Here is a 23,787-nt window from a genome sequence, read left to right as displayed (position 1 = left end):
TAACTATGTCAGGCTATTGCTTGACTAGCCTGTGAGCCAACTTTTCTAATTTTGGTAATGTTGGTAATTTTATTTATTAGTGTCACAAGCAGCTTGCATTAATACTTCAATGAAGTTACTGTGAAAATTCCCTAGTCACTAAATTCAGGTACCTGTTCAGGTGCACTGAAGATGAATTTAGCATGGCCAATGCACCTAACCAACATGTCTTCCAGAAGAAACCAGAGCACCCAAGGAAACCACACAGACGTGGAGAGAATGAGCAGACTCCACACAGTCACCAAGCCGGGAATCAAACCCGGGTCCCTGGTGCTGTGAGGCAGCGGTGCTAATCACTATGTCACCCCTGTAAGGAGGACTTAGCAGGGTCAACAGAGCTGAGTTTAGTGTTGTAGTTTCTGGTGCCTAGGTCAATGGCAGGTGGTCCATCTGGCTACATTTCTTTGAGACTTTTCATGATTTGGCACAACTGAGTTGCTTGCAAGACCATTTTATAGAGTGTTTAACACATTACTGTGGAGTCTGGAGATGCATACAGAGCAGGTCAGGTAAGGACCTGAGCAGATTTTCTTCCCTGAAGGACAATAGTGAACATGGTGTGTTTTTAACAGCAACTGACAATGGTTTCCTGGTTGTCAGTAGATTTTTTAATTTGAGTGTTTTTTTAATTCAAATTCTACCACCTGCCTTGGTGGGGTTTGAATCTGGTTCCCCAGAGCAATACCCAGGGTCTCTGGATTACTAATCTAGCAACAATACCACTATGCCAACACCTCCCTAAGCAAACATAAATTGAATCTATATGGGTGGAGATAAAAGATAATAGAGTCAATTTCACTATAGTCTTCAGACTGCCTAATAATCAAAAGAAGAAGAAAAACGAATAGACAAATAAGGAAATTCAGTAGAAAACATAGAATAATAATCATTTGTTGCTGGCGGGGGGAGGTTTAACTATGCTAATTTTAATTGGACAGTAGAGGGATAAAGAAATGGGATTCCCACAATGTGTGCAGGAATCCTTTCTAACGCAAAAGCTAAAGAGCCCAACAAGGGAAAATTCAATGTTGGATCTTGGAACCAAAAAAGCTAAGAGAAATAAAAAGAGTGGAACATTTATCTAGAACCTTTAAAGTAATGAATTAGTCAAGGCACTTCATTGGAGCATGATGAAATAAAATATGACAATATTAAGTCAACTTTCATCACAGCTAAATGCTGATTTAAGGCTAGTTTTACCATTTTAAGTAAAATGCAAAAATATTAAAGTAGAGAAGAAAAGCATAAAGTTCAGGTGAAAATTGACCAACAGCACTACAATCAAAAGGACAAGCAGCTGACATTGACCCCAAAAGGACATCTCAGATCAAATGAACAAAAACTTAGCCAAAGAGATAGATTGTGAGAAGTATCATTAAGATGAAAATGAGGTAGAAAAGTGCAGAGTGAGTATTCCAGAGTTTGGGACCTAGGAAACTGAAGGCGTGGCCACCAATGGTGAGTGATTAAAATGAGGGATGCACAAAAAGCCAAAATTAGATGATCGCAGATATCTAGGAGGGTTGTGGGGTTGAGAGATTCTAGATATATGGAAGGGTGAGACCATAGAAGAATTTGAAAACAAAGATGATTATTTTAAAATTAAGATCAGGTGCCAATGCAGATCAGCGAGCACAGATGTGATGGGGATGACAGTTGGTGTGAGTGAAATAACAGGCAGCAGAATTTTGGATGACCTCAAGTTTACAGAGGGTAAAATGTGGGAGATCAGCGAGGAGTTTGTTGGAATAGTCAAGTCTAAAAGTAACAAAGGCATGAATGAAGGTTTCAGTGCGGGTGAGCTAAGACAAGGGTGTAGTCAGATGAAGTCAGATATCGAGGTGGAAATAGGTGGTCTTAATGATGACATGAAATTTGAGGTCAGGGGTCATCTCAGGATGAAATGTGACATCAATTTTGCAACCCGACTGGTTTAATTGTAGACTATTGCAAGTGACTATCTGGTGACTATATAATATGTTTTAAGATGACAATGGAAAAGGACATCTGTCTAACAGATTGGAGAAAAGCTGATTATGACGGACTGAAAATAGAACTTGGGAAAATAAACTGGGCAGCAATACTGTCTAACAGCAATGGCAAACATTTAAAATGGTGCACAGGAAAAATATATTCTGTCAAAAGGAAAATAAAAAAAGAAACAGTAATGAGCCACTGTGGATGAAAAAAGACATAAGGGAACAATTAAGGGGAAGGAAATAACATAAACAGCATAGGGGTGCATGATAAGGGAGAATACAAAGTGATTAGGAGAAAAGTAAATGAACAGTTAAGGAAGGCTAAGAGGAACTGTGAAACTAAATTATAAGGAATGTAAAACAAAATATTTGACAGATATATCAATCTAACGGGAATGAGATGAAAACACAGGCAGCAGAATATTCCCACCTGAGATGGGAATAGGGCTATTAAGGAATAGGCAGGATAATATCACAGTTAACAGTAAAGAGATAGCAGAAACATGCCGGGGAGATAGTAGAAATGGACATGACAGGGATTTGATTTGATTTATTATTGTAATAGTACAGTGAAAAGTATTGTTTCTTGCACGCTATACAGACAAAGCATACCATATGTAAGGAAGAAAAGGAGACAATGCTACATTCTGCACTACAGTCATAGCTAGGGTGTAGAGAAAAACCAACTTAGGTAGGTAGATCCATTCAGAAGTCTAAAGGCAGCGGGGAAGAAACTGTTTTTGAATTAGTTGGTTTGTGACCTCAGACTTTTTGGAATGATGAGGTAAGTGTGTTTTAATAAGAAGTAGATGTACAAAAGAAATCAGTAAACTCATGAGGATAAAATGCCTAGTTCAGATGGATTACATCCACTCTTTCTTTTAAAAGAATCTAAGGAGGAGATAGCAGAGACATTACTACACATCTTTAATTATTCAGTAGAAAGGGTATAGTAATGGAGCATTGGCAGATAGCTAACATAATATCTGTTTTAATAAAGGGGATGGAATACATTCAGGGAACTATAGAACATCAGCTTAATATCAGTGACAGGACAAATAATGAAATCCTTACTGAAGGAGAGAATTGAAGAACATCTAGAAAATAAAAGTATAACATTGAATAACAGCATGGATTTCAAAAGAGAAAATCTTGCTTGACCAACCTTTATTGAATTCTTTGTGGAGGTAATAGAGAGAGTAAACAATGATAATGCAGTAGATGTAATTTATGTGGGTTTTAAAAAGATCTTTGATTAGGTGACCCATAATAGATTCATTAATAAGGCTAGAGAATGTGGAGTTAGGGATAAGTTGCAGAATGAATTGTCAGCATAGAAATCCTACAGTACAGAAGGAGGCTCTTTGGCCCATCAGGTTTGCACTGACAACGATCCTACCCAGGCCCTATTCCTGTAATGCAATACATTCACCCCACTAATCCCCTGACACTAGGGTCAATTTAGCATGACCAATCAACCTAACCCGCACATCTTTGGACTGAGGGAGGAAACCAGAGCAAACCCACGCAGACATGGGGAGAACGTGCAAACTCCACGCAGTCACCCAAGGCCAGAATTGAACCCGGGTCCCTGGTGCTGTGAGGCAGCAATGCTAACCACTGTGCCACCGTACCGGCCTCTCTGCTTCCAAGAGAGAAAGCAGAGAGTGGGACCAAAAGGGTAGCAGACGGTAAGTTGGTGGTGTTCCACAAGAAAGTGCTGGGATCACTGCCGTTCAGGATTTACACGAACACTTGGGCTTTGCAATTTCTAAATCTGCAGATATCAAATTGAAGGAACAGACATTACTGAGGAGCACTGCAACAAATTACAGGACGACAATAATAACTTACAAAATGGGTATATAATTGGCAAACAAAGTTCAACATGCATAAATGTGAAGTAGTACACTTTGGCAGGAAGAAAAGGGGGAGCCACTTATTACTTGGAAAGGTGCAGGTTTAGGTGGCATAGAAGAACAAAGGAATCTCAGAGTATAATTACACCAATCAATAAACTATTAACAAGGCCATAAAATCAAACAAGCAATAGGATTTGTAGAATTGAGAAGTGGGGAAATTAAGCTAAGAGCATACTGAACTTTGGGTAGTTCACATTTAGATCACTTTATGTGTATAGAGACACTGGAAAAGGTGCAGAGAAGATTTCAAGGATGATATCAAAAATAGGAGATATACACATCAGGGAAGGATGACTAGGCTATCTCCTTTCTCTTGAAATATAAAGAGTGAGGGAGTGACCTCTCAGAGGTCTTTAAAATTAAGGGTTTTGACAGATGGATACAAAGAAACTGTTTCCACTTGTGGGATGAGCCAGAGCTGGAGGCCATTAATATAAGTTAGTCACAGGAAAATCCAGTAAATAATTCAGAAGAAAGATCTTTATCCGATGATGACAATTTAAGTTCACTACCATAGGAGAGGTTAAAGTGAATACTATAGATGCATTTAAGGAGAGGCAGACAACATGTGAGGGAGAAAGGAAAATAGGGTTATTCTGATAGATATAGTTGAGAAATGATGGGAAGATGCTCTAGGAGAACATAAATGCCAGCATGAATTAGTTGGGCCTAATAGCCTGTTTTTGTACTCCATATCTTGTGTAATCCTGCATTATATACGCTCTTACTATGATAGTATTTATAGTTAAACAGTAATGCAGCAATTTGGGAACAAAAATTGAATCAAAGCAGTTTGAGCTAGGCAGTGCAAAACTGAGGTGGCACACTGTTAGTATTGATGGAAGAGTGTAATTACAGCATGATAAGTTTACATAGATCATTTCCATTCTAAAATTGTGTCACATTCACGTAAAAGGCACATAATTAACTTCTTGCCTAGTGGAACAATGACACCTTGAAAATCAACAGAATAGCCAATTTGTGTTTTTTTGGACTCTATATAGGAGATTGTAAGAAATAACCTCATGAGGCAAGGTCAGGAACACCCAGGAAGGGCCCTGAGAAACTACATCAGAGGGGGTTCTTGGCCAAGTGAGGACATGCAGAAAAGTATTAAGAAATCAAAAATGAGTCCAGGCAATCTGCAAGTGCCATAACTGCAGAATTAGTGAGAAATAGGAAACCATCTCTCTCTTTTAAAAACCTATTGACTTGCAAAGCGGCCCATGAGTGAATAATTCATGTGTGCCTAATATGTAACCCCCCCTTTAATTTATGAGCGGTTAATTTGAAAATAACACAGCAGAGAAGCTTTAATCTTAAACAGGATAAAAATTAGTTTAAAACTAAAAGTTTAAAAGTTACTGCTTAAGGTTACTTAAGTAAAAGTGATAAAATATAAGAGACAAAGATTAAAATGTGAATGAAGTAAAAAAGATACTGAAGAATGAGATTTCAAATCAGTCTCCCTGCACCCATCTGTCTTTGCCCCACCATTCTTGCTCTGTCCTTGCCTCTATCAATATCCCTATCTTAATAAGAACATAGAGTACAACAGCAGAAGAGTTATGATAAACCTGCAACAAGAGATTGCAATAAATGCTGGCCTAGCCAGCATCAAGATAGACAACCAGGTCCAGAGGATAAGCCAATAGTCTTAATAGTTTTTCTAGTATGTTTTCTCTAGTGGTTGTGATTGTTTAAGTTCCTGCCTTCCTGTTACCTCCTGATTTTCAGGTACTCTTGGGATGTTTTTGTGCAACACTTCTGCTATTTGCTTGCTTCCCATTATTAATTCCCAAGTCTCGCCCTCTAAGGCACCAACACTCCCTTGAGTTAATCTTTTCCTTTTTAGGTACTCATAGAAATTCTTATTAGCTGTTTTTTATATTTCTAGTTAACTTTCTCTCATTACAATTTCTTCTTCCATTTTATTAAGTCATTCTTTGCTGGTTTCTAAAATCTGTCCAATCTTCTAACCTATCACTAATGTTCACAGTATTGTACACTTTTTCTTTTAATTGTATATTATCCTTAAGTTGCTTAGTTAGCCATGGATGGTGCAACCTCATACAGTCTCACTTTCCCAAAGGAATATATCTTTGCTGAGAGTTATGAAATATCTCCTTAAATTTCTGACACTGCTCCACTGTCCTACCTTTTTAGCCTATTTTCCCCGTTCACTTTGCCCAATTTTGTCTCATACCATTTTAATAAGTTATATAAATTTATGAGTTTAAGACACAAGCCTCAGATCCACATTTCTCACGTTCAAACTGAATGTAAAACTCCTATTGTGTTAATGATAACCGTTGTAGATTAGCAAGGACAGGGTGGTTGGACAAGCCGTGCTAGATGCGGCTTGGAACACTTTTCAAGATAATTCATTGCAACAATTCTGAAAATGTGAGATCTTTGCAATTGATTCCCTGAGGTTGAATTAGTTCTCTGTGTTCAGGGCCAGCTATTATCACAGTCTTCACAAGCTTATTGGATAATTTCTTTTCAAAAGTTATTACTACCCTCATATTGAAACTTTTCTGGATTTAGGTATAAACAACAACTTGTCCGAGCAGTAGAGAGAGAGCGGGATCTGGAACAAATGAAAGTACAGGTAGAGTTGGATTGGCAGCAACGCTGTGAGGAGATAGAGAGAAGTCAGTATGCGAAGTCAGAAGAACTAATTCAGAGTCTGAGCCAAGCCCGTGACCAGGTAAGTCAAAGAAAAATTCAGTAAATTTGGAGAATTTTTTTCAGATCAGACCTCTGTTTCAACATCCATTTTGAAGCACCGGAGACCATCCCCCAAGATTATTGTTTTGGGGGTTTCTGGTTTAGTGTTAGTTCAATTTATATGATTGGGTGTCAATCCTTAAACATTCCAAGTGACACCATTACAAGCAATTGAAGAGGGAACTCAGTAGAGCACATACCTCCATCACACTGTTAGCTCTATGTTAATACAATTATACAGATCTTATTTGATGCTTTTCCCTGCCTGGTTGGTATTGTAACTACAAAACTTAAAAAAAAGCCATTTTATTAAGAGAGTTTCCACCTCACTGAGGAGGCATTAGGCCAATCCGTATACAACTACTTGCTCTGAAAAGTCTGCTCATATTTTAATAGTTACAACAATTTCCATTGCAGCAGCTGAGATGATCTATAATATTCTAAAATTGGCAACGATGCTCTAAGTAAAATAATCCACACCTTCTTAAACAAGAAGTCAATTTGTCATATCCTGCAAATAAAAGACATTCCAGGATCCAGATTTGTATCTTTGCCAAAAACTGGGCCATACCGTGTCTACGTATCGAGTTTCATCGATATCTATCCATTATTTTTCGAGATAGGTTGTTTACAAACTGACTAACAGGCAAAAATATTACCTTCAATCACATTCCCATTTGATTTCATCATATATTTTGTTAGCATTTTCTTTTTCAGAAATATATATATTGATAATTTGTTGTCATGAGTTTAGATATTTTGAATGTTTTGCTTGCACATTTAAATTTCTGCTTGATTTTTTTCTTCTCCCTTCTTTCCAATGGATCCTAGCCACATGGCATATTCTCTGGCCTTTGTGAATGATTCAGATATAAGCTCCAATATTGTGTTGGCAGTGTGTTTAATTGAATGAGAGCAAAGATGAACTCAACTTTTTCATTTTCATGGAATGTACAGCTCAGAGGCAGGCCATTTGGTCCATCTATTCATACTAACATTTATGGTCCACTCAAGCCCTCTCCTATCCTTCCTAATCTTTCTACCACCAGAACCCACTATTCACTTGATCATCGTGTGCTTTTCTATTTTCCTTTTAAATGCATTTATACTATAGATTTAAACTACTTTCTTAGTTCCTGGCTCCACATTCTCATATCTTTGAGTAATGAAGTCTTCTGTATTGATGGCTTCTAGTTTTTGTCTTCCTGACAAGTGGAATGGAACGTCTATTGTATCCAAACATTTCATAATTTTAAAGATCTGCACTAGTTCATCCTTTTTTCAAGAGAAAAAGAAACTCAGTCTATTCATCCATTCCTTATGGGTATGATCTTACTGTTCTAATATCATCCTTGTAAATCTTTTTTTTCACACTGTCCAGTGCCTCTATTAATAATATAGTGACCCAAACTATACACAGTATTTCCAAGTGTGGTCTAGCCAAAGTTTGATATAAGGTTCGCATAACTTACCAACTTTTCAATTCTATTCTTCCAGAAATAAACTGTGACACATGATTTGCTTTTAGGTTTGCCTTATCGATCTGCTTTGCACTTTTTTGTTATTTCTGTATTTGTACTCTGTGGTCCCTTTGTTTCTCTACCCCACTTAGATTCTCATTTTCTAAGTAATATTCAATCTCCTTATTTTTCTTGCCAAAATTTAATACTCACACTTCTGCAAAGTTGTAAATTGTTGTAGTCCTCTGCAGTATTATTAGTCAAATCTGAAATCGTGTTTTGCTTCCAAATTCTAAATTGTAAATATAAATTATGGATAGCAGCCATGCCAGATCTGAAACTTGTGGGACCTTGCATCCCATCTTCTGATACTCTGAATAGCTGTTCTTTACTCCTTCTTGCTATTTTTTATTTTCCAGCTAGCTAGTTATCCATTCTGTTACGTGTCCCTTGAATCTGTATACTTTGACATTATTCATTTGCCAGTTGTATGAAACCTTGTCTAAAGCCTTTTGTAAATTTAGATATGTTACATCCACTGTGTTATCTTTGTCTTTTTATTCTCTGGTACCTCTTCAAAGAATTCAACAAGGTGAGCCAAGCAAGATATTCCCTTTTAATATTGACTATTTATTATATTTTTGAATTTGTTTTTTTTAATTTTCTTCTTTAGTAGTAGGAAAAGAAATGGACTTAGAACTAATGGTAATCTGACAGGTCTATGGTTTCTTGGACACATCCTACCTCCCTTCTTAAAATATAGCTATAATGTTGGCTATCACTGGGACTACATCTTTCCTAATGAATTATTAAATATGCAGGATAGTGCTCCAGCTATTCTTACCTAGATTCTTTTGTAATGTGAGAGTCCGCCATGATTAGGGATCTATCCTTTTTTGAGATAAATTAGTTAATATTTCTCTTTTTTTTAATTTTAAGTAGTTGTATAATTTCTATTCTCATCTCCCAGTACCATGTTTAATTGATCCATCTACTTGATAAATACTGAACCAAAATGATTAGTTATTAGTTCTGATGTTTCATTGTGGCTGCCTGTGATCTTTGATTTAACAATTCCATAATGACCCTGTTCCCACACAATTTTTTCTCTTCTATCTTTATTCACCATATGATTTTGTGTGCACACTCCCAGGAAGAGTTGCTTTATCCTAATTGCTAATTTTCCCCTTTGCAACCACAGAGACTCAAACATTGGCCTTACCTCTGTCCTTGCTGATGAGATGTCCCACACATCAGCGTTCTGACGAAGGAGGATCTCCTCGTGGTGGGTAGGGATGGGTGGGATATTAACAGGCCCTCTGCTTATAGACTTGCCAGATTCATAAGAAGGAGGTGCTCAAGAAGAATGCACATTCCTAACAGATGGAAGGAAGCACATACAAGGACATAATATAAAACAATTATGAGATAGGTCAATTGGCAATGAGGAATGCCATCTCCAGAAGCAGAGGCAAACACATGCTTGTGCAGCTAAAAGTATTGAAATGACAGCTCATGCTTTGAAGCTCAGGGACCATGGGAAGCATTGCCAGGCATCCTCTGAATGTGGTAATATTAGGATGTTTCACCGTGTCTATGATGGTCCCTATTTCTTCATCCCAGTATTTTTCATACTTGTCATTTTGGCCAAATCAAGGGCTAGCTCTTCAAAGTGCATCAGTGACACTGTGGACCCCTGTATCCAGGCATCATCTTTCCTTCTCCCTGGCATTGAACTCCCAATTGGCCTAAGGACACAGGACAATGCCTCTCTCCCTCACCATTCACAGCACTCCATTCTTGAACACTGATGCATTTTGAACTTCAGCCTCCTGACTAACCGTACCAGGGCTACAACTTCTATTTGTGTGTCATCAAGGCTGCTGAGCACACAGCTGTTCTGTGGTCAGGAGAACTCTGGCTTCAGGATATCTGTCTCTCTTTATTCATTCAAGGGACATGGGCATTGCTGACCTGTTGCCCTTGAGAAGGGCTGATGGTGAGCTGCCTTCTTGAAAGTTCATGTGCTCTGGGTTGACCCACAATGCTGTTAGGGAGGGAATTCCATGATTTTGACCCTGCAACTGTGAAGGAACAGCAATATATTTCCAAATCAGGATGGTGAATGGTTTGGAGGAAAATTTGCAGGTGGTGGTGTTCCCACATATCTGTTGCCCTTGTCCTTCTAGATGGAAGTGGCCGTGGCTTTGGAAGGTCCTATCTAAAGATCTTTGGTGATTTGCTGCAGTACACACTGCTGCTACTGAGCATGGGTGGTGGAGGGAGTGGATGTTTGTGGATGTGGGGCCAATCAAATGGGCAACTTTGTCCTGGATGGTGTCAAGCTTCTTGAGTGTTGCTGGAGCTGCACCCATCCAAGTAATTGGGGAGTATTCCATCACACTCCTGACTTGCACCTTGTAGATGGTGGACAGGCTGTGGGGAGTCAGGAGGCGAGTTACTCACCACAGTATTCCTAGCCTCTGACCTGCTCTTGTAGACACTGTGTTTATGTGGTAAGTCCAGTTGAGTTTCTGGTTAATGATAACTCCAAGGATGTTGACAGTGGGGTATTCAGTGATGGTAGCACCACTGAAAGTCAAGGGGTGGTGGTTAGATTGTCTCTTATTAGTGATGGTTATTGCCTGGCATTTGTGTATGCAAATATTACTTGCCACTTGTCAGCCGAAGCCTAGATATTGTCCAGGTCTTGTTGCATTTGAACATTAGACTGCTTCAGTATCTGAGGAGTCACAAATGGTGCTGAACATGGAATCATAGACTGCCTACAGGGCAGAAGGAGACTGCTCGGCTCATAAAGCCTGCACCAATAACAATCCCACCTGATCCCCATAACTCCACATATTTATCCTGCAAGTCCACCTGACACTAAGGGGCACTTTAGCATGGCCAATTAACCTAACCCGCACATCTTTAGACTGTAGGAGGAAACCCATGCAGACACGGGGAGAAATTACAAACTCCACACAGACAGTCACCCTGAGGCCAGAATTGAACTAGGGCCCTGGCACTGTGAGATAGCAGTGCTAGCCCCATTGTTCAATCATTGACGTACATCCCCACTTCTGATCTTATGATGGAGGGAAGGTCATTGATGAAAAAGCTGAAAATGATTGAGCCTCAGACACTACCCTGAGGGATTCTTGCAGAGGTGTCCTGGAGCTGAGATGACTGACCTTCCACAACCACAAATAACTTCCAATGTGCCAGATGAGATTCCAACCAGTTTGCCCCCGATATCCATTGATTCCAGTTTTGCTAGGGCTCTTTGATACCACCCTTGGTTAAACGTGGCCTCGATGTCAAGGGCTGTCACTCTCACCTCGCCTCTGGAACTCAGCTCTTTTGTCCATGTTTGAACCAAGGCTGTAATGAGGTCAGGAGCTGAGTGACCCTGGCGAAACCCAAACTGGGCATCACTGAGCAGGTTTTTGCTGAGAAGGTGCTTCTTGATAGCACTGTTGATGACCCCTTCTGTCGTTTTGCTGATGATCAAGAGTAGACTGATGGGGTAGTGATTGGCCAATTAGATTTATCCTGCTGTTTGTGTGCAGGACGTATCTGCGTAATTTTCCACGTTACCTGGTAAATGTCTCATGAGCGACCTTCAGCCGTACTTTCCTTGGTAAACCTTGCAAACTTTCTGTTGTCATTGGCAGGGAATAAAATGTTTTAGCGCTTTGTCATTGCTTTTGTGAAAGCATCAGAAAACAGGGAGCTGCCCTGACAGGAAGATCAAATGCCTTTGAACTCCCTGTCCTTTGCTCTGCATCCTCCATCCCTTGGACAAATGACAAGCTTTAGCAGTGGTTGCTGCTCTCCCTTTAAATTGGGTCCACAGTTGTCTATGTCCCAAATTCCCAAGTCCACTGCTGTTAATTAGGTGGCAAACGTGACTGCTGCTTTACATAACCAGTGCATATAGTAGTTTTGTTACCAGGATGATGCTGGGCTGGATCTCAGAAGTGACCCAATCTCAGAGTGGAAATCTCCCTAATTGATGTAGAACGTACCCAAACTGTTCCAGCAAGAGAACCATCCACTGTGCATTAGCTATCAAAGGGTGGAATTTGAGGAGTGCAGAATATTTGAAGTTTGATGTTACATTGACTTTTTGGCATTCTTCTGCAAGATTTCTGTATCTCCCTCTGTTTCGCTTTTGTTGTTCCTATCAACCTTCTGCATTGTCTGTTGAAGAGAAACATCGATGGCAAAACAATTGGAGGCATGTGAGTATCTTTAAAATTATAGCTCTGTTGTTAGGATGGTGAAAGGTTAATTGGCATTGAAATTTATTGATATTAGTTCTTGGCCGTGGAAATGGTGCTTAAATGAGAACTAATAGAAAAGGTCATGTTGAGGTCATTTGTCTGCGAGCTGCTTGAAAGTTGTAATTTTACCCCTGCAGAGGAGTCAGTCTAATTTAGTAATATTTTCATGCCAGTTTCTGAATCCACTTGTGAGCATTTAACCAACAGACTGGAAAGATAGTGAGTAGTTTGAGTAAAATAGAGGTTCACATTGTTGTTATTTGTGCTAGAATGGATGATTCTGCATGCCTGATCTCTTTGTGTTTGGGGGACAGGTCATGTATACTAATTAGCAAGGGAAGTTTCAAGAGGTGCTTCTGTGATATAAAAACAACATGAGTCTGCCAGCTTCAGCTGCAATAAATTTAACCTGTTTTCATGTCAGTTAGGAAATTTTTTTAATGATTACTTTTGTGGGAAGGGGATTTTCATGACCTACATGGCCTACCTACTCACCATATGAATTCACAGACTAGAAAAGCAAAGTGTGCCACAGCTACAGACATAACTGTTGGGTAATCTTCAAATATGAGCCAAATGTGCTCTGGTGTTCTGTGTGTTGTTCATTTCCCAGTTACTTAATGCAGATATCCAGATGCATCTGTTGTTCTAAAAAGCCAACAAAGATTTGGAGTTTACATAAAAGGGTAGGAATGGTGAGGCACAGTGGAAATGAAAAGGAACTTGAAATTGTCTGATTAATCCTATTTCATTTGTACATTGATTATTGCAGGAAAAACTTTGATGCAAATTGCGAAGCTATCTGCTGATATTTTTTCCTCTTTCTGTTGATTCTAATACATATAGTAGAAGGGCTGAATTCCTGATCTGATTTAGCAGATTCACTTGTTGCTAAATAGCCACAAATGGTACAGACCAGTAAGATGCGACAGCACAATTCTTGTTCTAAGCTGAATTAACAGCTTTCTGCAAAGTAGAAGGTATCATTGATACTGCCATCCAATAGTATTTGGATAGTAATGATCTGCTTAGTGCTCAGTTTGGGTTCTGCCAGTTCCATTTGGCTTCTAGCCACATTAAAGCTTGGACAAAGAGCTGAATTCCAGAGGTGAATTAAGAGTGCCTGCTCTTGACATTAAGGCAGAATTTGACTAAGTGTGGCATTAAGGAGCCCTGGTAAAATTAAAGTCATTGGGAACCAGGGAAAATTCTCCACAGGTTGAAACCAAACCTAGCACAAAGGAAAATGGCTGTGGTTATTGGAAGCCAATCATCTCAGTACTTTGATTTGATTTATTATTGTCACCACTGGATACAAATTTGACTTTTTGATAGAAGCCAGAGATGGTTGTAGAGGGTTGTTTTTCAAACTGAGACCTGTGATCAGCAGTGTGCCTCAGAATTAGTGCTGGGTCCACTGTTATTTGTCATTTAAATTAATGATTTGGATGAAAATATAAGGGGCATGGTTAGTAAGTTTGTAGATGACACCAAGATTGGTGGCATGGTGGACGGTGAAGAAAGTTATCTCGGATTACAATGGGATTTTGATCAATTGGGCCAATGGATTGACAAATGGCAGATGAAGTTTAATTTAGATAAATGCGAAATGATGCATTTTAGTAGATTGAACCAGGACAGGACTTACTCAGTTAATGGCAGGGCATTGGGGAGAGTTACAGAGCAAAGATTTCTGGGTTACAGATTCATAGCTGCTTCAAAGTGGAGTCACAGGTGGACAAAATGGTGGAGTAGACATTCTGCATGTTTGGTTTCAATGGTCAGAACATTGAATACAGGAGCTGGGATGTCTTGTTGAAGCTGTACAAGACATTGGTAAGGCCACACTTGGAATACTGTGTAGAATTCTGGACACCCTATTATAGAAAGGACATTATTAAACTAGGAAGAGTGCAGAAGAGATTTACTAGGATGCTACTGGGACTTGCTGGTTTGAGTTATAAGGAGAGACTCCCCCACCATTGGGAACATCCTCCCTGCATCTAGCCTGCCTACTCTTGTTAGAATTTTATAAGCCTCTATGAGATTCCCCATTATTCGTTTGAACTCCAACGGAAATAATCCTAACCAAGTCAATCTCTCCTCATACATTAGCCCCGCCGTCCCTGGAATCAGCCTGGTAAATCTTCGCTGCACTCCCTTAAGAGCAAAAACATCCTTCCTCAGAAAAGGAGATCAAAACTGCGCACAATACCCTAGTGGGGCCTCACCAAGGCCATGTATAATTGCAGAAACACATCTCTGCTACTGTACTCAAAATCTCTCACAATGAAGGCCAACGTACCATTTGTCTTCTTTGCTGCCTGCTGCAACTGCATGCTTACATTCAATGACTGGCGCAAAAGAACACCTAGGTTCATCTGCACATTCCCCTCTCCCAATTTATAGCCATTCCGGGTAGTAATCTGCCTCCTTGTTTTTGCTTCCAAAGTGAATAACCTCACAGATAAATAAGCTTTAAAACTTTAAACTTTGATAGCATCTTCCAAACCTATTATTTCATGGCAAAGCATAGGAACACCACTACCTGCAAGTTAATCTCTGGGCCACACACCATCCTGACTTGGAACTGTACTCCTTCACTTTAGCGGGATCAAAATCCAGCAACTCCCTTCCTAAAAGCACCATGGGTGTACCTGCAGCAGATGGACTGTAGTGGTTCAAGAAGGTGGCTCACCATCACCGTCTTCTCCAGGGCAATTTATGGATGGATGCATATGTTGGCCTTACCAGTGACACTCATATCCCATGAGAAAATAAAAAATAAGCTGGGTGTCAAGAGAAATAATACATTGGCTTTTGTTCCTTTTTTGTTCCTGAGTCAGGGAGGACAAAGCAGTTAAAATTGGGCTTGTCTCGGATATCCTCCTGATTTTAATGGAGTGAAGAATAGCCACTTGGAGAGGCACCATTGTGAAACCAGCACTTTTGGAACTGTACTCTGTGGAAAAGTAAGACTATCATAAGACGATGGGCAAGAAATAAATTTGTTTTAAAAATTGGCAAGTATACTTGTCTTTTTTGAGGCAAATCAGACCAACTGCTGAGAATTACTGCAGAAGCGAACTCCTGGATAATTTTCCCATTCTTTGGATCTTGACTCGGCTTCTACAGCAAGTTCTTGAAAGTGATTGCCTGTCCATTCAATTCTCTTAGGTTACAGCTGAACTCCAAGAAAAAGACCGTAAACTGCAGGAGGTGGAGACGTTAGTCAGAACATTGATCCTCGAAAGAGACCAAGCAATAGCTGCACTGCAGGAGCATGGCGTTTTTCCACAACAGGATTCACAGGTAAAAATTATCTATTATTAATGTAATATGCCGTAATGTTTTCCCACTGTCTTCTGCTTCCTTCTGCACTCTTTTTTTTTGAGAAGGGAAGGACTTTAACTTGCTTTGCCTTTCACATTGCTGGACTGTTTTCTCCAAAGTTTTTTTAATACAAGTGATAAAAAATTGGCAAGTCTCTCCATAATAATAAAAACTCTGACAAAGCTTACAGGACCTTCTTGTAAGGCTCCACAAACCAGCCAGATATTAGATCCATTCTCTTCAGAGCTAACTTCAACTTAATATTGGAATAAGTTAATTCATGCCATGTACATACTCTGTTCAAGATTGTGCAGGTTGTTTCAGGTAGCTCATTTCCCAGTAACAAATCCCTGCAGCTTATTGATCATACAATTCACACAGACTATTTTACAGGAACTAGACAAATATCATTGGTCGTGCTTAACTGTTTGAATTTAAAATTGCTGCTGCTTTCAATTTTGTGAAGGCAGGGGAAAAAAAGGGAAATTTATCCTGGGTTAATATAACCAAGTGTCTTATGCTTAGATTTTCCATTCTCAGCCGTGTTTCCAAGCTGAGGGGTTCAGCAGAATTCGGGTGCTTCATGACGTGGAAGGAGGGAAAACAGGAGGTTATGTGTGCACCTCCAGTTTCACAGTAAGATAAATGAAAGAGTAGACCTGCTCCCAACATGACTAGGTAATGTAGAGGAAACTTAAACAGAGTAAAGGCTAGTTAGAAAAAAAATAAATTCCCAGCAGTTGTTACATATTTGGCTCAGTTTTAGTATTGATCATGTATTTCGAAACAAATTTAGCTTAGCCTGTGGTAGGATATAAATTTATGGTTCTTCCTGCCCTCAAGTACTCCTTTTCTTTGCGCTAAAGCGCTTATAGAATCATAGAATCCTTCAGTGCAAAGGAGGCCATTCAGCCCATCGAGTCTGCACCGATCACAATCCCACTCAGGTCCTACCTCCATCACCCTATACCTTTACCCTAGCTAGTCCCCCTGACACTAAGGAGAATTTAGCATGGCCAAAGCACCTAACCTGCACATCTTTGGAGTGTGGTAGGAAACCGGAGCACCCAGGGGAAACCCACAAAGGCATGGGGAGAATGGGTCATTGTCTGAGTGGAGTTTGCGCAAACTGGGAATTGAATCCTGGTCCCTGGCGTTCTGAGGCAGCAGTTCTAACCACTGTGCCACCATGCTGCCTGATTCAAATTATACCACGGCATCAATAACTTACATTGAAGGCACTATATTAATGTATCAGTATATCCCAAGGTACTTTATAAGGAGAGTGGTGGACACCAGGTAGGAAATAAGAAATAAAGCCAAGCAGTTGACCAAATGTATGGCCAGAGTTAAGTCTAGAAGTGAAAAAGTCGGATGTGAGACTGTGTTACTGTATGTGCTCTAAAGACTCACATTCCAATCATTATTCATGTGAATTGAGTTTGTGTCTTTATATGCCCTGTTGTGATCAGAACTCCCACCCACCCGACGAAGGAACAGCCAATTCCGAAAGCTAGTGGCGTTTGCTACAAATAAACCCGTTGGACTTTAACCTGGTGTTGTGAGACATCTTACTGTGTTTACCCTAGTCCAACGCCAGCTCTCCACATCATCACTAATTCAGGCGCAGAGAGAAGAGAGGATTTCATAATTAGGTTAAAATTAGGAAGAATATGGGTTGTTTGATTTCATAAGGTGTATAGTGTACTAAAGCCATGAATGATGCTAAAACTGTACTAATTTTTGGTTGGGTTGCAGCTAGAATATTATGCCTACTTTTGGTGCCTTCCTCTGGCAAGGATGTCAAGGCTATGGAGAGGGTGCTGAAGAAATTCACAAATATGATATTAAGATTAAACATCAGTAACATTTAACCAAAGGATATAAATTTAAGATTGGGAACACAATCTCTCTTTGTGTCCCCAATCTTAAATTTATATCCTTTGGTTATCAAGTCATCCAGCCAGTGAATAACTTTTCCTGTTTTGTCTGCAAAATTCTTCACGACATGCTTTATTTTAATGCTCTAAATGTTACTGATGTTTAATGTAATGTCCTAGGTTCAGCTGCTTCATCAATGACCTTCGCTCCACGATAATGTCAGAAATTTGGATATTAGTCGATAATTGCACAATTTTTAGTTCTTTTTGCAGAGCTAGTGTCTGCTTTGGAGTTACTAAAACTATACGTCATCATGGTGCAAATTCCTACCCACAGCTGATGTCGCTATTTGAATTTTGCAATGCAAATTTTTTCTATTTCCTTTTTAAAAGGTATTACAGATTCTGTTTCTATTACTAGTTCCATAAGGTCAATCCATGTTCTAACACCTTCCAAAAATGGAAAACATCTTAAAGAGAGATTAAGATGTGGAGTGAAGGTCATTGATGAAGCAGCTGAACCTAGGACATTACCAGTCCTGAGATATTGAAGCAGCTAGTGCCCACATGCAGAAATATTTAAACAACATGAAGGTTTGCCAGATAAGTGACAGGTAACATTCATGCTACACAAATGTCAGCCAATGACCCACCTCCAACAAGAGAGAATCTAACCACCTCTCTTCCCCTTTGACATTTAATGGCATTACTTTTGCTGAATCCGGCACCATCAGCAACCTTGAGATCATCATTGATTTAAAAACTTAACTGGACTAGCTACAAGCCTATTGTGGCATTAAGGGCAGGTCAGAGGCTGCCTCTGTAAATTCTGCAGCGAGTAACTCAACTTCTGACTCCCCAAACTCAATCTACAAAGCATAAGTCAGGACAGCCCACTTGCCTGAATAAGTGCAACTCCAACATGCAAGAAGCTCAAAAGCATCCACTTGATTGACACTCCATTCACCACCCTAAACCTTCTCTTCCTCCATAACTGCGGCACAGTGGCACTCCAGCTTCATGCCAAACTTTTATCGACAGTGCCTTGCTGTCCCTCATCCTCTAGAGAAACATGGAGAGCAGGCACAAACTAAATGACACATTCTGTCTTGGAAATATATCGCTGTTTCTTCACTGTCACTGTTGCAACATCCTAGGGTTCTTCCATTTCTGTTCTTCAGTTCAAACAGTGCAGTTAACGTCCCTTCCTGATGTTCCCAGCTTTGTCTTTGTAGCTCCAACAACTGAGGCATTATTGAGTCCAGAGGCACATCTTCAGACTGAGCCTCAACAAATTCCTGCCTCCAGCAATCCTCCAAGAGCCCTTGGACCTCCCTTCTTTCACCTGCTGTGGATCAGAGAAAGTGAGGTGCTCACTATATTGTGACCCCAAAACCTCACTAACATGAAGTCCCACTGAGGTGCGTCTCTGTGCTGGTGGAGGGTGTGAGTGAAAACTGTGATGGCTCTTCAATCTCCACTTCCGACAAATTCTCATCACTTGAGGTGGTGTCTTGTGCCTGACTGGTGGAGGCCCTGGGCTGCTCCCTTGATGTGCCTACAAGAGACGGGAGATTTTATTAGTGCATGGCAAAGGCCTTTAGATACAGGAGACATGATTCATATCAGTTTGATGTGCTGGATGATGCTGTACTGCACCTTCACTTGGTTTGTTGCTACCCACCTCATCCTCAGCACAGGAGCGGTCAAGTTCTTCCCCGGCCAGCTAAAGGGCTCTCCCTTGAACTCAGTGAGTACTTTTAACTCTGAAATCCCTCTGCCTGTCTGAGAACTATTTTTTTGTATATTATGTGCGGCCTTGGCCTGCATGAAGACAGAGAGTGTGAGCAGGATGTGTGCCAGGACAGCTGGTAAGGAAGTCTGGCAAATGAGGATCATGAGTGAAAGCAGCAAAGTGAGGAGACGATCCACAAGGAAGTTGGAGGTGTGTTTGGAAGAGCAAGTGAGTGGTGGTTTCTCTTCAGCTATGAGTGAGTGAGATTTCTGTGGATGTGTGATGGTGTGTGAGTTGAGTGTGATGAGAAGATTGACTTACCCTGGCAGAGTGGAGGAGATCATTCATCCTTTTCTGGCACTGGATGCTTCTCTGTCTTTGCAAGGAGATGACGCTAACTAATGCTATCACCACCTCCCATGCTGGTCTTCTCCATGTGCATGGGTACAAGCTGTCACAATGCATACCCACTGCATTCTAGTGAGGGAGCCCTCTGAGTCTGGGCACTGACTTCCTTGCTGCCATCTTCTGCCTTAGACTTGGAAAAAGAGGCTGATGAGCACTGGAGCAGCTTTTAAATTGAGAACCCTGCTGATTAAAGCATTCAACTGATGGTGTGGCAGGCGAATCAGAGGTCACCCACCACATAGGTAGCATGGTTAGCACTGCTGCTCCACAGCTTCAGGGACCCGGGTTCAATTCCCGGCTTGAGTCACTGTCTATGTAGAGTCTGCACGTTCTCCCCATGTCTGCGTGGGTTTCCTCCAGGTGCTCCAGTTTCAACCCACAGTCCAAAAGACGTGCTGGTTAGGTGTATTGGATAAATTCTCCCTCAGTGTACTAGAACAGGTGCTGGAGTGTGGCAACTTGGGGATTTTCGCAGTAACTTCATTGCAGTGTTAATGTAAGCCTACTTGTGACACTAATAAATAAGCTTTAAACTGAAACCTGTGCTGAAAGTATTTTTAAGTTCCTAAAAGTATGGTGCCAAAATCCAACATCGCCACCAGCAGGCTTTTCCCACTCACCATGGCTCTGCCAAATTTTGGGAAAATTCCACCATGTGTGTCAGAAATGGTGCAGTGGTTTGTCATTTTTCCATTGTTTGAAAATTAAATGCTGGAGTAATTTGTCCCTTATTTAATACAGTAAGAAGTCTCACATCACCAGGTTAAAGTCCAACCAGTTTATTTGATAATAAAGCCACAAGCTTTTGGTAACGCTGTTCCTTCATCAGGTGTGTGGAAGGTTATTTAATATACATGGAATGACTGTGCCCTCTGGTGGAGAGATTTACTTCAACCTGATTGGTGTTGAAAGTAGATCAGATTTCCATGTCCCTTGCTGCCCATTTTGTGGCAGACTTGGGGAGGATAGTGGAGGACAGTTGGACAAGTATGAGCAAGAATTCCTGCAATTTAAAGGAAAATCTCCTTGTGATATCCCTGTGATATCAGATTAAAATTGCATCCACCTCAAATTTCCCTCTCTCTACGTACTATGATCTACCTCAAACAATCAAATTCTGTATAAAAGAAGCATTGTTGGTTGATGGGTATCATTAGAGACGCAGAAATGTTGCTACAAAGTTTGCTATTAGAATAGTGCACTTGTTCAAACTTTGCAGCTAAAATATATACATAAAGCATTCTTGGAAATGTCAGTGTCTTCAATTTACCAATAGCGTTAGCATTGCTGCAGTTCATGGGGAGATTATTTCAGCCATAAAGTCCAGAACAGAATGGTTTTTCCCATTAAGGATTCCGCTATATCTGTGCTTTGAAATGAAGAACTGTAAGATAAGGAAGAGCAAGTCAGGTAGGATAAACTGTCACCTACTTTCCCAAGATCTGGTGTACACCTACACCAGAAGCTCAACATTAACGTGCCATTAAAAGTACTCATTGCTACTCTAAGCCAACACTCTTCAGGCAGCATAAAGATCATTTCAAACTTCAGTCAATATGCTTCTGTCGCTGTAGCAAAAAATCACTCAGGCCTGATTTGTGAGAACTCTCCATTTTATTTCCTATATTCATTTTATAGACAGATGTCATACACAAGACCCACATTACCACACTTCCCCATTTTATGAAAGTTGTTTTTGCTACAGGAAACAGTACTGACGTGTAATGCAAAGCATCGCATTATGAATATGAATAGGCAACTGACATTATACACGTCATTTCATTTTAAAATAGTCCCTGGTGCCAGTGATATTTATAAGTTCAAGGTTAGTTGATTACTAACTAAGGCCTTGGCCTGAATGCCACGTGGAACTCGATTACCACTTGAGTACTCCATGATATCATCCTGCACGTTACTGAATAGACCATAAGGATTCTGAAAGTTCCCACATCGACCTGGGTAGCACTCTGGTACAGTACTGTTAGGTGTCATTCATTGTTGAGGTTTATGAACTAATATTCCAGTGGAAGAAGATTGAAGAGAGGTCAAAGAGGATTACGAGAGATGAGTGTGCCATAGTTATAGAGAATATCATCTGTGACATTTTGATGCTATGGGAGTGGCAGAGAGGTGACAGCAGAGATTCAAACAAGAGCGCAGAAGAGGTGGCATTAGTATGTTTCATCTATTTGAATGTTGTTAATGTACACCTGTATGTATTCCCACAGTATTGCACTGTAATGATAACCCAGATTGTGTGTGTGTGTGTAAATTTATTAGTGGGACTTTGGCCTGTGACTCAAAAGCTAGAGTACTATGAAATGAGCACAACAACCAAATTTTTGTCAATGGACAAATGTCCTCAAACACAGATGTCTGCATGCAGCTGATAAGTGTGGTGACAAGCAGTTACACAAAAGCCTTTGTGGAGTTGTCATTTAGGGAATACTTCTAAATAGAGTCTAGGGACATAAGGCATGTCATGCTTCTACCTGGGATTTGATGATTTGTTAGTCAAGTATTTGAATAGCACAAGAGAGAGAGAGAGAGATGGCAAATTTTCTAAACTATGATTCTTTAATCTGTAAGGAAAGGGAAATCTGGTCCCTAAGGTTGCTTATTCATGTCGTCACAAAGATTCAGATCAATTGGCAAAACAAAACATTAACCTGTTACCTGAAAGAGGTGTACAGCACAGAAGAAATAAATAAAAGATGATAGTATTATCCAATTACATTAAACTATCATTTTATTTCTCTACCACAGGGTCCTGTTTATTTGAGTATGTTGTGTCACAAATTCTGGTCTCCTTTTTCCTCCGTCTTTTCTGTCTTTATTATTTTTCTCTCTCACTGAGCCAGTATGACTGCAGATGGTCTGATGTTTATTTGTACCATGTGTGCCTTTTGCATCGTTCACAACGGGCTATGCTGCATTGAATTTTTTAAAGGAATTAAACAATTTTGCAGAATATTTTTGCATTTGCTGAGGTTCCTCATGAATCACAAAGAATGTTCTTGCCACTATTTGACAGCTGCCACTTTAGTATGTTTCTCAAGTTCTCTGTGTTTAATTATGTAAGCATCTGGTATATTTTTGTCAAAATTCGGTTTGGATCTATTTGTAGAAATTAGATAAACCACAAAAGACAAATTATCACATTTTGTCTTCATCTTGACAGACTACCATGCCCCAGAAAGGAAATGTGAATAATACCGAATTCCCTTCAGATGTTATTCGGAATCTTCAGGAGCAGAACCTAAACCTCCGTACCGTCATTGCCCAAATGAGGAAAGAAATGGAGACACTGAATGAGCAAATTCCTACCAACCAAAGCCAAGACAAACCGTTTGATGAAAATGATTCAGCCCCACTCAAGAGCCCCAAAGAGGCATCTAAAGATGTTATAACCACATACACTTCAGGTAACAAATATTTAGTTAAATCTTAAATGTGCAAAGAAACTCTTCACAGTACTTGCAGATGTTCAGTTTATTAGACAGCGTACAGCGGATCAGAAGGACCTAGTTTGATTCTTGATCTGTGCTCAGTTAGATAGTCTCAACTAGGCTGCTAGCAAAGTCATTACAAGTTAACTAAAGCTCCTGAAAACAAGTGATTTGGAAGAGGTCTGATTTCTTGCTGCCTTAAACATTGCAGAGTAAATGGCCTATTTGACAGATTTCCAGCTTATAAATCCACATATCATTCAGGCATCATGTGACACTAGTGTCCCTTTAAGAAATGTATTTCTGTTTCTGAAATTGTTTTCTGCAGTTTGTATACAGGCCTTTTGGGTTTTTTCTCATTGTTGCCGAGCTGTCTGCTACAAGTCCTTTTAGTGCTGCTTCAATAGCTTAAATAGGCTTTTGTTTATTTTTACTCTGGGTCTCAGGGTACTTTCTGGGATTCTCCCTGCATTGTTAGGGAGAAGAATGATTGACTGGTCAGGTGACGGTAGTTCTTACATTTTCAGTTTTAAGTGACTGTTTTAGTTTAGAGGGTG

The 23,787-nt window shown here is 40.0% G+C and overlaps 1 protein-coding gene across 6 annotated transcripts in view; it reads left to right on the top strand.

The window, feature by feature from the left end:
• The window catches only part of ccdc57 (coiled-coil domain containing 57), a 206,771-nt gene that overhangs the window by 105,920 nt on the left and 77,064 nt on the right, over positions 1 to 23,787 (top strand). For all 6 annotated transcript variants that reach the window (XR_013889108.1, XR_013889109.1, XM_080208852.1 and 3 more), the window contains exons 9-11: positions 6,491 to 6,653; positions 15,603 to 15,737; positions 22,963 to 23,206. Coding sequence is in view for 4 of the 6 variants with exons in the window: in XM_080208852.1 (XP_080064978.1) it covers positions 6,491 to 6,653; positions 15,603 to 15,737; positions 22,963 to 23,206 (542 nt within the window). In the remaining 2 variants the exon portion in view is untranslated. The remainder of the gene's footprint in view (positions 1 to 6,490; positions 6,654 to 15,602; positions 15,738 to 22,962; positions 23,207 to 23,787) is intronic.

The sequence above is a fragment of the Carcharhinus amblyrhynchos genome, chromosome 21 (assembly GCF_965287045.1).
Source record: "Carcharhinus amblyrhynchos chromosome 21, sCarAmb.v2.hapA, whole genome shotgun sequence".
NCBI classification, from domain to species: Eukaryota; Metazoa; Chordata; class Chondrichthyes; order Carcharhiniformes; family Carcharhinidae; genus Carcharhinus; species Carcharhinus amblyrhynchos.
Note: the sequence above shows the minus strand (reverse complement) of the source record. Positions and strands in the feature narration are given on the sequence as shown.